This window comes from Venustampulla echinocandica, assembly GCF_003357145.1.
Source record: "Venustampulla echinocandica strain BP 5553 chromosome Unknown scaffold_6, whole genome shotgun sequence".
Taxonomy (NCBI): Eukaryota; Fungi; Ascomycota; class Leotiomycetes; order Helotiales; family Pleuroascaceae; genus Venustampulla; species Venustampulla echinocandica.
Genome location: NW_022474211.1, coordinates 1,325,638 through 1,341,185, shown reverse-complemented (window position 1 = coordinate 1,341,185; position 15,548 = coordinate 1,325,638). Strand labels below are relative to the sequence as shown.

At 46.4% G+C, this 15,548-nt stretch overlaps 3 protein-coding genes across 3 annotated transcripts; all 3 read right to left on the bottom strand.

The window, feature by feature from the left end:
• Positions 1–852: 852 nt before the first annotated feature.
• BP5553_07848 (NAD(P)-binding protein) lies at positions 853–2,189 on the bottom strand (the record flags this gene model as incomplete). The annotated part of the gene is made up of 4 exons (XM_032016471.1): positions 853–1,489; positions 1,540–1,840; positions 1,930–2,017; positions 2,076–2,189. 4 exons carry the CDS (start codon positions 2,187–2,189, stop codon positions 853–855), a joined length of 1,140 nt encoding a protein of 379 aa, XP_031867702.1.
• A 7,038-nt stretch (positions 2,190–9,227) lies between these two features.
• On the bottom strand, positions 9,228–10,511 carry BP5553_07847 (Uncharacterized protein; the record flags this gene model as incomplete). The annotated part of the gene is made up of 4 exons (XM_032016470.1): positions 9,228–9,825; positions 9,875–10,053; positions 10,145–10,252; positions 10,308–10,511. The coding sequence occupies 4 exons, from the start codon at positions 10,509–10,511 to the stop codon at positions 9,228–9,230; spliced, it is 1,089 nt and encodes a 362-aa protein (XP_031867701.1).
• A 4,118-nt stretch (positions 10,512–14,629) lies between these two features.
• Positions 14,630–15,487, bottom strand: BP5553_07846 (Uncharacterized protein; the record flags this gene model as incomplete). Its single annotated transcript, XM_032016469.1, has 2 exons — positions 14,630–15,143; positions 15,204–15,487. 2 exons carry the CDS (start codon positions 15,485–15,487, stop codon positions 14,630–14,632), a joined length of 798 nt encoding a protein of 265 aa, XP_031867700.1.
• Positions 15,488–15,548: the final 61 nt, after the last annotated feature.

Below are 15,548 nucleotides of genomic sequence, written 5' to 3'. Positions count from 1 at the left end.
CTACATACCGCCTAATAGCCGAAAATAGAGGAGGAAGAAAGAAATATCAATCAATATCTATATAGATCAAGAAAACAAACCCCCTTCCAGCAAAGAATTTACGCTGGTACAAACACCGCCACTGGCACAAGAATGAGAAACGAGGCCCGGCCCGATCCAGGATCGTTACAGGGGACAACCCAGCCGGGTATTCTCGATCAGCTCGAACTTCCAAGCCGCAGTGAGATTTCCAAGTAGTACAACTTTGTAAATGTAGTACCTGGGAGTTTGAACATACTTCCGGCTGGGGGTACAAATCCTTTGGGGGGGTGATTTGGAATTGTAGGTGTATGGGGTAGGACAACTCTTTTCATCTAGAAATATGCCTCTCATGAGGAAAGGATAGGAGAGTATCTTAGTAAATCTCAACGTAGTGAGTGTTTGGCATTTGGTATTATGCTTTCGAATATAGACCATCCCCTATAGGGAAACGCAGAGCTGGTATTAAAATAGGTCATAACATGACATAGATCGCTTATTTAGTGGTACATGAAAAAGAAAACTACTCTGGTCGAAATTAAACCATGTATACAAGTACAGCCGTCTGTTCATCCCTCGCCATGCAGCACACAACACAAATACAAAAGAAATGAAATGAGGAGATAGAAAGGTTCGGTGGTAGTGGAACCGTGGAGATCGGTCTAAAGAGATTGGGTCTGGTGTAGCGTCGTATCACTCAATCTGATATATCGCGTCCGTTTTGCTCGTGCATCGTTCGTTAATCGTCCGCGGTGGGTGCTAGGGCTCGTCCTCATTCCTCCATCTTCGTTGATTCATTCGTGCCGAAGCGCAGCCAGCATCCGGCAGGTCGTTCTACTTCTTCACCGGCCACCACCCAATCCTCGTGTAGCTATCGATCATTTCCTGTACCAATTCTTTCGTGATGTGAGGTTTCTCGTATTTGAAGCCGACAACTGTCTCCAGCCTGCTGCCATCCATGCTGAGATCTGTATCTTTCAGGAGCTCCTTCTCCATGAATGGAGTCAAGGGCCCTGGCCGTGTGATGCCGGCATCTTGGAGTAAATCGGCCCAAGGTCCTAGGAGGTCGTCGTTCACATCATCCACCACACTATCCATGTTGAGCCTTGCAAATGTGCTGATCAACTGTCCTTGAAAGCCAGTCTTGATGCCGAATAATTGGCCGATAATTTCCGCCATGGTCCCTTGGGAGGTTTGCCCTTGGTCGACAATGTTGAATATAGGGGTTGCTCCCATAGCCTTGTCGTCCCAGTTGGGTTTTTGCTTGACTGCGTACCAGTTCGCGGTGTCCCATAAGGCGCGGACGACATCCGATATATGGACCGTATTTACACGAAGGTCCTTCGTCCAAAGCCATTTCATCTCCTCCTCCAGGTCTTGGTAAACGCGGGCCATCGACAAGGCTGTTGCAACAAATTGGGAGGCATAGTCGCCATATACATGGGCGAGGCGGACGATAATGAGATTAAGCCTGTACGATATCAGTATATGAGAACCCCATTCCAGCCAAGGTCTACATACCCCTCGATTTTCGCAAGTTGCTCCTCGGCTTGCAGTTTGAACACGGCGATCTTGCTCCATGGCTTTAATTTGTCCCCTTCTTTGCTCGGTTGCGAATCCGATTTGTATACCATGCCCGTACTTAACTCCACGAAAGCCTTCACGCCTCTCTGTGCGGCTTCCTTCCCCAGGGCCACGCTCAGAGCAAGCGAGCGTACCTTATATACCTCGTCGTCTTGCGAATTCCTCGTTTCCCCGCCGCAATTGAATATGTAGTCCCATTGCTTTCCGTTTGAGCGATCGAAGATGCGTGTGAGAGATTCTGTTTTAAGGCTCAGTCAGATGGCGCCAACCAACACTAGCAATGCGCGAATGTAATCTCGTAACCGTAAGAAAAACCGTGTGACATACGCTCTTTGCTTGCATCTGCCTGCATAAATTTGTCGTTCGAGCAGGCCTCGTCGAACTCTGGAGCCAGCCATGCCAGCTGGGGCAGCGTCTGCAGAAACAGTCAATTGCAAGAACAGAAACACCAGTACTTCTGCCGGCCGTCATACCTTATCCACAATCCGCACCTCGGAAGCCAGGTTATTCTTCTGAATATACAGCGCTAGGAATCGTCCAATGTAGCCCAATCCCCCCACTATGAGCACGGCGGGCTTCTCGGCCATTGCGCCGTGAATTGAAGAGAGCGGCGACGGTGGGTGTTCTCAGTTGCACTCGTAAAACCAAAGTCGAATGAGGCGCGGCACGGGAGCATCAGTCAAATGCAAGAGAAGGCTGAGAAAGGCTTCCAGAACGACGGTGGGATGGATATATTACGGCAGAGGCCTGGGGTTGAAGTAAGGTATGGCGGAGGTCAGCAGGGAAGATGCGATGGTGTGGCGAGGAATGCGAGGGATGTCCGTTTCAATCAGCAGATGAAATACCCGGGTTCGTGCTCGGTATGTTTACTATGGTACTGTACTCCGGGAGAGGTTCTCGGGCCCACGTCGAAAAGCAATATGCAGGGAGGTGTTGCAGGAGGTCGCCGCAAATCCAGGTCCCAGGATGGTGTCCAGCAATCCGGGCCTTCTATTCGTAAGGGTCACTACCACACGGGGAAGAGGATTATTGGAACTGGTCTGCTGGAGCCTGGGGGCGAGGACGGCGACGAGGCAAAGCAGGAGAAGGAGGACGGCGATGGCGACGGGGAGGTGGTGAGAAGGGGGAAAGGAGAAGCCGGAAAGGGAGAAGAGGGAAAGGGGACAAGATATCCACCACATCCCTGGACCTGTTGCAAATCATCCACCCCGCGACAATCTGAACCCCAGACAGACTCTCTCTCGGGCATCAACCCACCAACCTCGAAACTACGCAGTACACAAGAAGGGGCTTCATTTACGGTGCAGCATGGATATAGATACTGTATGGACCGAAGAGGTTGGCTCTTAAGCCGCCTATTGCTTCTTACTGTACAAATCCGCCTTATAGAAGGCAGCCTTTGCTAATAAAGGGAATAGAGCCTCTTTCAATCCTGAGTACTTCGTACGAACGAAGTACGAAGTACCGCCATTACCGTTATTGCCATTACCAAGAAGATGCAATAATGCTACGCATAGCTAGGGCCATGGCGCCGTCAGGGGCCCACCTCCAATCTCGATCCATATTGTTTACATTTCTTTTTCCTTTTATTCTGGACACTAGGTGGGGGGGAACCTTGCAGCCATACAAGCATAGGCTACCTGGAGTCCATTGTTCCTTTGTCCTTTTGCCCATCATTGCCCGAGGCTCAAGCCTGAAGCAGTTCGGGCTCAATGGGTCAAACGTGCAGCTCGCAGGCCGCAGACATCCGTCATGTCACTTGGAAGCCAACATCCTTGGTCCCGCCTGCACGGTGCGAAATTCAGTCTGAAGTACGAAGTAACGCAATAATAATCTTAGGGTTGCATATGCAGATGCACACGGCCGGACACGCGCAGCCCAGGGCTATGATGGGATCATGGACGTGGTGCAGTGGGGCCGTATCGCCTCGGGAGGGGACATGCTGAGGCGTGATTACTCCGTATGTATGAAGTACGAAGTAATGTCAACGAAGCCCCCAAGTTGGTGGCTGTTAATAGTTGTTGGAAGGGGCAGATATATGTCACACAAAACACAGCCCTCTCATGTTTTGTCTTGATGAGATCGAAGCAGTTGGGGGCAGTCATTATTGTTGTTTACTCCGGCCACTATTGAAGGCGGGAAATTATATACACGAAGTAGAGCCAAAGCGGAAATCTGGCACCCAAGTTCCCGATTTCCTCGCTCCCTCCCTCCCGTCCTCCACGGCCCGAGCCATCCAAAAGTCCAGCTCGGGGGAGTGGTGTGAGTGAAATCCAAAAACATGATTCGTACGAGGCGGGCGCCGCATGGCGCAACGCCACAATGTCAATGCTGCCCAGGCAGTCGTCTGGGCATGAGGAGAGCTGGAACCCGAAGCTGAACAAGCGGCGTCTTGTGGAGGTACAATTGGTGTTTTGACCTTTTACTAGTCTGTATACGGCGATATGTTGCGCATACAGTATATACATCTATGCCATTACTCCAATCTATGAGCTTGATTCGGGAACTGGTTGTGTGAATGTTGATACCCAATTATGATATCATGCTGGGGCGCTTTCAAACTAAAACTTCAAAGGATGGTACTGGGACTGGGCTTACTCGGGTCTCGAGAAATGCGAGTGGAAATACTACGAAGATGGGAAAACTCCATACATTAATTTCCGGTCGACCTCTCGGGACTTCCGATGGGAAGAAAGGTCCGAGGTGGCATGTTAACTCCGTATATATAACAATAATAAGTAGGAAATCGCCTATAGATAACAATTTCAAATCAAGGCAGAATCTAGGAAAAGACAATCATAATCGATAGTCTTAAGGCTGGGCCAGACCTGGCCCTTTCCAACGGGGTAAGTGGGCTTTGGTTGGCTTGTTGTGGCAGCTTGACTTGCCCGGTATTATTTGTATTTTTGGCTTTCACCTGACTTTCACCTGTCCGTGCATCTGCATCGAGCAAACAGTTTTTGTTATTAGTACGACCGCTAGGCCATTCCCCATTTCCCGCACAAACAATGTGGTCTCGGCTTTATCCTCCGATTGCCCCTCTAACTCATCAGCTAAGTTTTTGCACAGCGATCATTGATGACCGAGGTTGTCAGCTCGGAAATTGAATCTCTCATACGAAGTAAAAGGCGGTTATGCATGTACTCTTTGCGTCTGCCTTTACTACCTTATATCACTATACCTTGAAAAGTTATCATAAATTAAAAGGATATATAGGTAGCTATGTCGTGCAGCCTTCTGGAAGCTTTGCCCCTAGGTACAGGGGCTCACGCTTCCCGTAGTTTTGCCGCCCCTTTCCAAAACCCCCTTTTGTGCTTGCACCCAACTGACTAGGTACAGTCAGTACCTGGGTAAGGTACTGTACGTACTACGAAACATTCTCTGGTTTTAATTCTTGCTGCAAGTGGCGACTGAAACAAAGCCGGTACTGCACTGCAATCGTACGGCATCACAGCGGCGAAGCCAGGTACACCTACCTATACAGTAAGTGGGGGATAAACTCCTTTGCTCGCCTCTGCAGAGTTAGTTGGAAGTGGGTACAGCCTCACGCGCAATACTATACTACACAGCCTAGGTAGGACAGTTAATTCATTGTACGATTGCAATCTCGGTAGCTGATCCTCCGCTGATCTATAACATGCACAGGAGGATGAGTTTACTTTGTACAAAGAAACCGCCTACATCCCGTACACGGCCATCGCTCTCAGATATACTCCGGATATTGTTCACTGCAAGCCTGCGGACATAGGATTTCGGGCTTCCTCCAAACAATCAGCCAACCATAAATGATATCCCAACCCCCATCACCTATATCCCGCGATACTACAACGGCATATGGACTATCGGATCAAGCCCTTCTCCCTCCCAATCAATCCGATCTCGGATCTCCGGGCCACATGCAGGAACAGAGGACAATCTCCTCATGCAGCTCGTCTGCAAGTTATATGCGAGTCATTCTAGCTTCCTTCCGCGGGTTTATCCGTGTTTTAAAAACTTGGTACTGCACTCTTTTGGACCTCAACTTCTCTCGTTGCTGCAAGGAAGCTTCTGAGACAGTAGTTCTACTGCAATTCGTCTGGAATATCGGAGCGGTCGTCAGCCTGTGGAGTTGTTACGAGGCGCACTGTAGCAGAAAATCCCCCCGAGGCGTAGTCTACGCCAGTGCTGTATTATGCTTCGTATGGTTGTGTGTGACCGGATATCATATATTCCGAGTTCGGAGCCCTTGATGCTTTATCTCGGTCGAGAGAACGGAGAGATGTTAGCATATGATAACAAAATTTGATATCTGACCAAAGATACCTACCTAGGTACGCAAGGGGTTCGGCGGTTCAAGATATAGCTCAAAGTGGAACATTGTATTGTGCCGGCGGTTATTCATTATTGTTACCACGTTTCTGACATCCGGAATCCTTACCCACAGAACAAGGTCACGTCAGTGGCGCTCGCTCGATGCGAAGGGTCAAGAGGTATTGTCAGGATTCGATGTCATTTATCGCAGGGTCCTAGCGGTGGAAAGTTCCGCTGACTTGACACATTAGTAAAGAGCACAATTACAATTAATTAGTTTTACTAGCATCGCGACTCTTATCCTCATGCCCACGTGGGCATGGGCCTGCTCTGAGGCTGTCACGTCTTGTTACCTAACGCGACTGTGGCTACTGTACGTTCTACAGCCTACTCACTTTTTCCCATCTACCTCTCGCCCTGTACAATGCACACATACAGAATACGGGGACGCTGTCTACGCTGTAAGTCCTTTATGTCATCCCAGGCCTCATCATCCAAAGGTAAATTGACAGCTTTCGATACCACGGTACTCGTTCTAATTGATCATGTAGACGTGTACGGAGAGTTCGAGGTTTCCCAAAAGCTGGAGGGCTTTCTAATAGAGAGTTTTTGCACGGATGCGGAAGGCTAGATACCAGCGGAGGATTTGGATTCTAAAGAGATACATAAACCGCAATACATATATGGATCGATGAAGCAAGAGAAGGAAGTGTTCCCATGCTGACTGTCGAGGTTGCTGAGGAGTTCTGGTCGTACGCCCACCAGAAAAACGGTAGCCCATACTAAAAGTGTGATGCAAAGTCCCTCTACTCAGAGCCACGGGATTGCCCCTGTGGCGTCGGATGAAACGCCTACAGAACGGGGACTATGACGGGAGCTGACTTGTTCTTCTGTCAGATGATATAACAATTAAAATTCAAGTACAGCCTCCGCCTCTAGATTAACAAATGATGTGTCTTTAGATCAAGATCAGGACATTTTCATGTAAGTTTGTAACTGTGGTGGCCCACTAAGTCGGTCAACCTCCGTTTCAAATCTTCTTTGACAATTTCCGGACTCGAGCGGATCTTCTTTCTGAGACGCGGAGTCGGACAAATTGTTTCTACTAGCCAGCTTTCTTATTAATGCTTACCCATCACATGCAGCTCGGCGATCTTAGGTTATCGACGTGTAGTTCATCTGATTGTGCGTCGTCATCAGGAGATTGCGGAATTATTGTTTCGGGACACATATCAAGGCTGCCTATTATCCAAACTGTTGATGTTTAATCTACCTAGACTCCTTTAATTGGGGCGGGATAAAGGAAAGTAGGGTTACCCTTTTGAGATACTATGTCAGTTCGAGGAAAGAAAATATAATATCTCTCGTTCGTTAGTTAGATGGCTGGTTGTTTCGGTAATAGAAATAAAAGTTTACGGGGATAATTTCTAATAGATCGCGACTTGTAAGATTTTAACAGTATCATCAAGATGAGATGTTTTGTTTGGCATGTAGATCCTTTCTTATGTACCCTACTTGGTTGAGTGAGAGACAGTTTCATAAGCGTGGTAGTCTGCAATCTGGTCCCGTCTAGAGCCAGCTGAACTATTTAAGCTCGCTTAACCGCACAACTCGGCTAATAAAGTCGACAGCAGCAAAAAAAATTAGCAAAAAGGAAACAATAAAGATTGGCATCAACAAAACTAATAAATAAAAAATAAAAAAAGGAGGCTGCGATCCCCAGTGATCTGAGGAGCCTCGGGAATTGAGCCCGAGGCGGGGCTCGAACCCGCGACCTTGAGGTTTCCGAGTTTTGTGCTTCGTTAAGAGCCACACGCTCTACCGATTGAGCTACCCGGGCGTCATGATTGTTGTGGTGCATTTGCTTAATTGGACTTATACGGGCAACACTTGTATGCGCCGACACGTGCTGTGCTGCTGACCACGATTTCCCCCCTTTCCCCTTTCCCCTTTCCTATGAACTCTACACCCTACCTACCTTATAGAAGAAAAATAGTAACTTCTATACTTTGTTTGTATAGTGTTTTCATATATCCAGACTATTTGCTATTTTGATTTTTGGATCCTCGCCGTTCTCTATGGGAGCTAGATGCATAAACAAACTATACTAGCTGGTTGTCTCCAAGTCTTAACAAGGAGTGGACCTCTCCATTTGTGAGGTGTAAAACAGCATCTGAAATTGCTGCTCAACCTTGGCATATATGTAAGGGCCTTGTCCTCCCATCTACTGCCCTAATTGATCAAGTGTTTCTATCTGAGGGCCTCAGCACCATTTTCTTTATCAAGATGCGAACACTAGGATACTATGAGGTTACTTACTTCGTTGGATACTTTTATTATTCTAGCAGACGGGGTAGTTCCTACTCTGTGACGAGCTTGATTTTAATGTCAGGGACCATGCCATACTTTCATTGCCATTCAAACATTAATTTATTACAGGACATTTGGGAATATTTGCTTCAATTAACTGCAATATCGCCTTTTGGATTAGAGAGAAGAGAAACTAGCGGCCTGTTAACACCCATTTGCAACAAAGGGGTTTCCAAAATTTATGGTCAGGAGCATAATCCAACCTCCGTCCATTTCGTTTTTATCTATTTTGTCGCTGTCCTTCTCTCCATCTATTCTCGAAATGGGGATTAATTTCCAATTCGAAGACTCCACATTATTATTTTAACCCACGGGGTAATTATTAGGACTCTTAATTATAAGAATATCCATAACAAATCCCTATCAACGCGACCAAAGCCGTCACGCAGATATAAGATATAGGACAGAGACATATTAGAAAACATTGTTAGTAGGCTAGATCGTTCTCCCCCTTCTCGAAGTTTCAGCACCTACTCGACCCCTACGTCTCAAGACAGCTACCTTAGGTGCCCATGGCGACTATCACCCCAAAGAACTGCGAGCCTGCGGTTAGATCGAACCTGCTGCAATATTGGTACTTTTCATATTCGCTTCTGCCAAATCCGCCCCCTGCTGCTGATTATCGATCTATCGCGATATACTTGCTAAGTATATTAATGTTAGTATAAAGCGCACGTGGTCATCTTCCTATACTTTTATCAGGGTTCAGAAGTAATTTACGAAACCCGCCTTGGAACCTGTCTTGGAAGTATGTGGGATAATACGAACATCGGCAGTCATGACTGTTCAAGATCTTCAGACAAGGTTAAATAGGCAAGCTCGGAGGGCACACCTCGACAATAGCCTCAGCGAAAAGAAATTACTACAGATTTGCGGATGTATCTAGAAGATATAGAACTGAAAACAATTAATTAATATTATATGTAGTCGCCGGCTTACGGTATACTAACTCTCTCTAGGCCTGTTTAACCTTCGGATCTACCCTCCTTATACTGTAACACTTCCATCTGCACCGTAGCCCCGCCCTTTATATGATCGATCTTTCTACCTCCAATCGTGACATTTGAATAAATTCCCTCCTTAGGGACTCCCATAGTCGATGCCCCCGCATCCCCATCAATATGGCCATAATTCCTCTTGGTACGACCTGGATATATCGAAGTTCTGCCCGTCTGGCTTGAGCTGCGATTCCAGCTAGAGATAAAAGCACGGCAACTCGGTACACATGCACAGATAATAGACACATGCACCTCAACGGCTGTCCATAGCCAGGCAGTATAGCCATGCCATGTCACGTCATAGGTCTTAAAATAGACCATGTCACTGTAGTAGACGCGTACGGAGCAGGCGGCAATAACAAGAAGGCCGGCGGAGAAGAGCGCAAGGACCTGGAGCTTCTGGGACATGCGGATCTTTAGGCGTGCGAGTGAACGGAACGGTATAACAAAGATAGTAACGTCCAGGACGAGGGTTATGACGCTAATGGTGACCATAGAGGAACCTTCGTCAATACAAGAGCCCTTCGCACCTGGTACTAGGATTTGCCAGTAGTAGCCAAATGGCCTATATACGATTAGTACTAAAGTATAGAGTAAAGCTAGCAGGAACTTACCGGCATTCAAAGAATAGAACAAAAATAGCAACCGTTAAAAAGACCACCACCACGATCAGAGTAATTTTAGTGACGAGCTTGTCAAATTTCTCGACAAGGATTCGCAGGTAGAATATAAGGATAGACGCTTTTGTAAGACAATTGGATATCCCGTAAAACAATAAGCACATCCAGCTAACCTAGAAGATATTAGCAAAGGTATACAAATAACCCTGAGCAGTAGGGGAGCTTTTAAAATTAAATAGAACAAGCTAAATGTACGTTCTATACCTTCCGGCTAATAACTTGGTTGCGAGGAGGGAGATCCCAGATATGTACATCCCATCCATAATTTTGCATAGCAAGCACGACTCCAACAGTAAGACCTACTGCGAACATCTAAAGGATATATTAGCCTTATAAAGAAGTGTGACGATTATATAGTCTAACGTACCCAGGCACCAATAATAGTCGCATCATCCCAGCCTAGACCAGCCTTGGTAATAGCTAACCTTGCATAGAGACGAGCAGCAACAAAGATGGTAACCAATATAATAAGGACGATCTGAATAATCATATTCTCCAGCCCTCTTCGTTCTGGGTCGACATAGTTTGGCTCTGGCCATGTCGCTATGACCTCAGGGGGAGGAAATCTCATGCTGCCGGTTGTAGAGGTTAATGGATCATATTCGCAATCAACGTGTGTGGAGTGTAAAGTACCTTGGAACGTGATAGATACGCTGGGTGGGTTGTCCACGTTTAAGTGCAACGTGGGAAAGGGGTGGAACGACCACCGTGCGCCTGTTACGAGTACACTCCGTGCGTCAGACATTGGCGTGACCCTGGAGACCAATGGTAGGGACCGTAGAGTACGAAGTACACAGGGACGGGATATGCTCGTGCGTTTGTTATTTTAGCCCTGCCAGTTTACCAAGGAGGGAAAGCAATACAGAGTACGTAGGACATTATACAGTGGCAGCCGAGGCCCAGAGGGTGATACGGAGCGTACAGAGTACGGAGAAGTGGCTTGGGAGAGCCCGATTCAGCTTCCCCGCTTCCCCGCTTCCCCGCTTCCCCGCAAAGTTACATAGTTTATTGTAGTAGCGTTGCTGGCGTCCACTACGGAGTTCTTGCATCTACCACTCTGGAGTCTGGAGTCTGGAGTCTGGAATCCCGCCCACTATTTGGTTACCCGTCCTTAACTACTGTCGGTACTCCGTAGGTTTCTCCTATTCCTATTACAGATATTGAGTCTAGCTAACGCTAGGAGTTGTTGGGTTTGCTGTCTGTTGTCCTTGACCACCTGCTGTTCAGTCACTAGTCGCTTCTTTCTCCGTTCTAGATTAAATTTCTTCCACAATTCGGTTTTCTTTGCTGCTATGCTCGGACAAGTTTGTATTCATAGTAGACTCAGCTCCTCATCAAAATGCATTTACCTTATTGCGGAGAAACCGCGACCCAAGAAATATGTGAACTAGGGTGCAGCAGAGGGCCCCGTTACCCATGCCGCACGTGGGTTGGGGCCCTTAGGTGGAGCGTCGAGTTTACCGCCCTATCCCCTCGTCTGGCAAGCTTTGCCTTCGCTAGAAGGGGAGTATTCCAGGGTATGCGATAGGAGAATTCATGTTATCACTCAGCTAAATCCGGGATATTTCTTATAGTATATACAAAATACTGGTAAACAGCGCAGGAGCTAGTAGGAGTAGTGGGCTAAGTGGGGGGTGCTAGCGTAGGCAGTGGCTGCCAGACGAGGGGATGCCTCCGTATTTTCGGCGTGTTTTCTAGACCAACTTAGACGAGTTCGAGAAGTTCTATAGTAGAATCGCTATTTCCCGCTGGTCTTCCCAGCTATATACATACTTGGGAGGTTTGTCCATAGATGGTTCCCATAAGTCGAATTTGATGAGTTTTCTCGTGACCACCAATTTGATTAATATAGATTGCATCAACCCAAAGCGTACGATATTTCTGTCACTCAAAATGTAAAGTTGCAATCGGTCGCTTACATCAGAGCTATATTTGGTAGCACGCTGGGTTTCGTTTAACTGTTGGTATTTTATAGTTCGATTAGAGGAGTTATGAAAGGAGGAATCCTCCCAGAATATCCCAATGGGTGTGATAATAACGCCGGGTATCATAAGAGGAATACGATACTCGGGCGTCACCTAACCTCCAACTTTGGCTTCAAGGTCTGCCCATACTTTATCAGTAGCCAGCCCTCCTGATGGGGAAGCTAAAGCCGCCCTCAAAGCAATAGCAATGTAATGCAAGCCGCTTATCGAGACAGATTGATGATATCTCGCTGTCCAAATGATGGAAAACGTTGAAATGGCAAGGCAGTATAGTCCGAAGTATTAAGCCAGATATATCGACATGAGCAGGATGATAGGTTGCGTTACTAGCATTCGTAAAGGCAGGATCATGGTAACTTTGAGCTCCTAGCTAGAGTAGGATGAGTTCATTCGATCTTAGTGAAGTGTTCTTGTCTAGTAGATTCTCAAAGGGCTTTTACCTTCTTCACAAAAAGTGTAGGCTCGTAGTATTCATAGATTAAAACATGCCTAGGAAGAGGAGAAGTCCATCCTATATAGATATAATCTAGAAAATCTAGGGCTAACCTAAACTATCCATGACGAATCCTCCAACGATTAGGTCTACTACAACGCCGGGAAGTAGTACAAATGTTATAATAGTGTATAACATTCCTCTCTTATTATCCCTCTAAATATCTGCCATGATAGCGCCGGGTAGCTACAATATTAGTTCTATTATACTAGTAGTAAAAATTGAAAGTACTACTTGCCGCCGCCGCAACACTTGCACCCAAACCCGAGAGGAAACGACCGACAATCAAAAGAGCCTGGATTTTACTAGGAGCAACAGCATTTCAAAAAATGTACTACACATGACAACCCAGATAAACCCACTTTCAACCAAACGTCTCCGAAAGGGGTAAGATCAGACGAGGCCCAAACGCTAATACTAAAATATATTAACATGGTGAGATTTGTCTCCGAGTCTCCTATATGGAAGTCATGACCGATGTTTCTAAGTGCTGGAGTGATCATACTTGTGCTCATTAGAGAGACAAGTCCTCCCAGGGAGAGGATTATGGTCATTGTAAGTTTACGGCTCTTGGGCCAGTTATAGGGGTTTGTAGGATCGTCTTCGCTATCCCAAGTAACCTGGAAAGAATATTTAGTATTAAACAGAGTCTTGTTTGGTTTAATTTGAACGTTTTCACTTACGTCCTGGCTGCTCTCGGATTCGCTGTTTCTGGCTGCTGTCTCTCCATCAACTCCGCCAGGCTGTTTTGATTCAAATAAACTGGAGTATCATCTTGCTTCCTCTTCTCATGGCTCAAGCCATTAAACTCAAGAGAAGATGTCACCTAATGAATAGCTGAGTTGATTCTACTGTAGTGCTTACTGTACCAAGCAGTTCGCATGTTGTGTCCAAAATCAAACAGCAACTTGGGAGGATCTGATAAGATTATAATCAAAAGCTTGCTAGAGTTCTAATACATGTGGAAGTGGCAGCCTGCGAGCTCCAAGTGCCTGTTCCATGGTCCATGCATAGTCCACGGCCCATAGCTTTCAATATTTACCAGCAGGTAGGATCAGATCATCAGATAAGATAATCTCCTACATGGAATAGATTAACCTTCGACCTTCCAACCTGATGTAGTATAAGCTCTAGTACGGATCGAACAGTTCGATACGGCAGGTAATAACTTGAAACTAACCGTAACGGTTGGATGCGGCTAAATTGCCCCAATCATCACGCTATAATATTGGTGGACGAGCCTTAGACTGAGAATTATACTGTACGGAGTAGGCTCAACGGCTCGTAAGCCTGTTATATACAAATCCACTTGTCTTATTCCGTAGACTTATACTCAGACAGATATACTATATTGCGTTCTATTAAGGTTCTAGAGGGCCTCGAAAAATAGTTGAAAAGAGTAGTTGATTATAGTAGAGAGATAGAGGTGAAGCCCTTATTATATCCGCGTGAATGTAGGCCAAGCGTTATATACTAATCAAATCGTTAACCTAACACCAATTATTCCCAGTTCCCTAATACCCCAGGATATATATTATTATCCTACTAGTAATAAGACATCCCATTATTATAACCTTCTTGCTCTGGGGAGATATAGTTACTGGGGAATAGTGCGAATAAGTGTGATTCCCGTTTGTTAGACCACTATCATTCAGTAGTACATGTATCAACTTAAGCAAGTACCTGTCACATACGACCATAGACTGAGGAGAAATGGGCATCCCGTCCGCTCTGCCATACACAAGCCTCAGATCGGCAGATTAGTAGTTGGGTGGGTGACCACCAGCGAATACCTGCTGTTGTATGTTTTTTGCTATTTTATTATTATTATACTCTGTGTTTCTTCGTAGGTTTATAATTAAGTTGTAGTTCTCAATCGTGCCAGTCGGCATAGCGTGGAATCTGAGCCCCTTGCCGCCTTAAGGGTGATCTTGGGGTGAAGCGGGGGTGAGTAGGGTTAGCGGGGTGAGGGATGGCATGGCATGGGTGGGTGGATATTTGATATATATGTGGAGTTAGGGGTTTGGGATTTGGATGCGATTAGCGGCATCTCTTAAATATTGAATTACTGCAAGCTCATGCATATTTCTTCCTTGGTGTAGAACTTTTTTTTGGCGTGTATGACTTATAAATCTACAACTGCTAACCATAAAATAATAAATACAGCTTATATTGTCTTCATTCCACCCCGACGAGATACTTGCATGTCCGTCAACCCTCTGTTTCACAGATATTAGAGGCGGTTTCTGTGTCGGTGGCCTCGTAGTCCTTAGGGATAACTCTGAGCTTGAATCCGACAGCGAGGAACAGGACGAAGATAGCAAACTCCTCAAGCACCGCCATGCAGAGGTATATCGGCACAGAACCGATAAGGATGTTGAACTTCAGATCGTTTCCAAATGCCCCTAGAACGCTATAGACGGTGCGCACAATGAGAAATAGGGCGGAAACGGCCACGACGCGTCCTAGCTGTCTTTCTCCAGCCTCAGCGTACGAGAGGTTTCGGTATGTAATGGCTGTGATAAAGTTTATGACTGCGAATGCCACCACGAAGAGGATAACGCCAATTTTAGTTGTTATGTGGACATTGGTGGGATCGCCACTGATCCCAGTCAGCGTGCCTCCGGCAACACAGAGACCAAGACCGGTCACAGTAGGTATTGACAAAAGTCGAAAGGTCCGTGGCGAGAACGCTCTTTTTTCTGTGCGGCGAATTGAATCATTGCTTTAATCATGTTAGCAAGGCCGAGTCCGAACAAAATCAGGAAGGCACCTCTCGACTTACACTCTACCGAGCAGACCAATTGTGGAGAGAAGCAATGGGCTAAGCGCAATACTGTTCAAAATTCCAGCTCCCGTGTAGAGGACTATAGAGTCTGGATGAAGGAGCGTTGCCAGCAGCATGCAGGCTCCGTTGATGCGTACTAGAGCCAACAGGACTAGAAAAATAAACCCGGATCTTCGCCAGAGCCCATGCCGATAAGTAAGCCAGATGGACAAACCCAAGGCAGGTGTGAAGAATATGAGCTCTAGAATCATCACCCCGTCGCGAAATGTGAGAACCGCCATAATGAAGAGCTAGAAGGCGGCAAGAAAGAATAGTTCTGGTTTTAGGGAGGGTCCACAGATA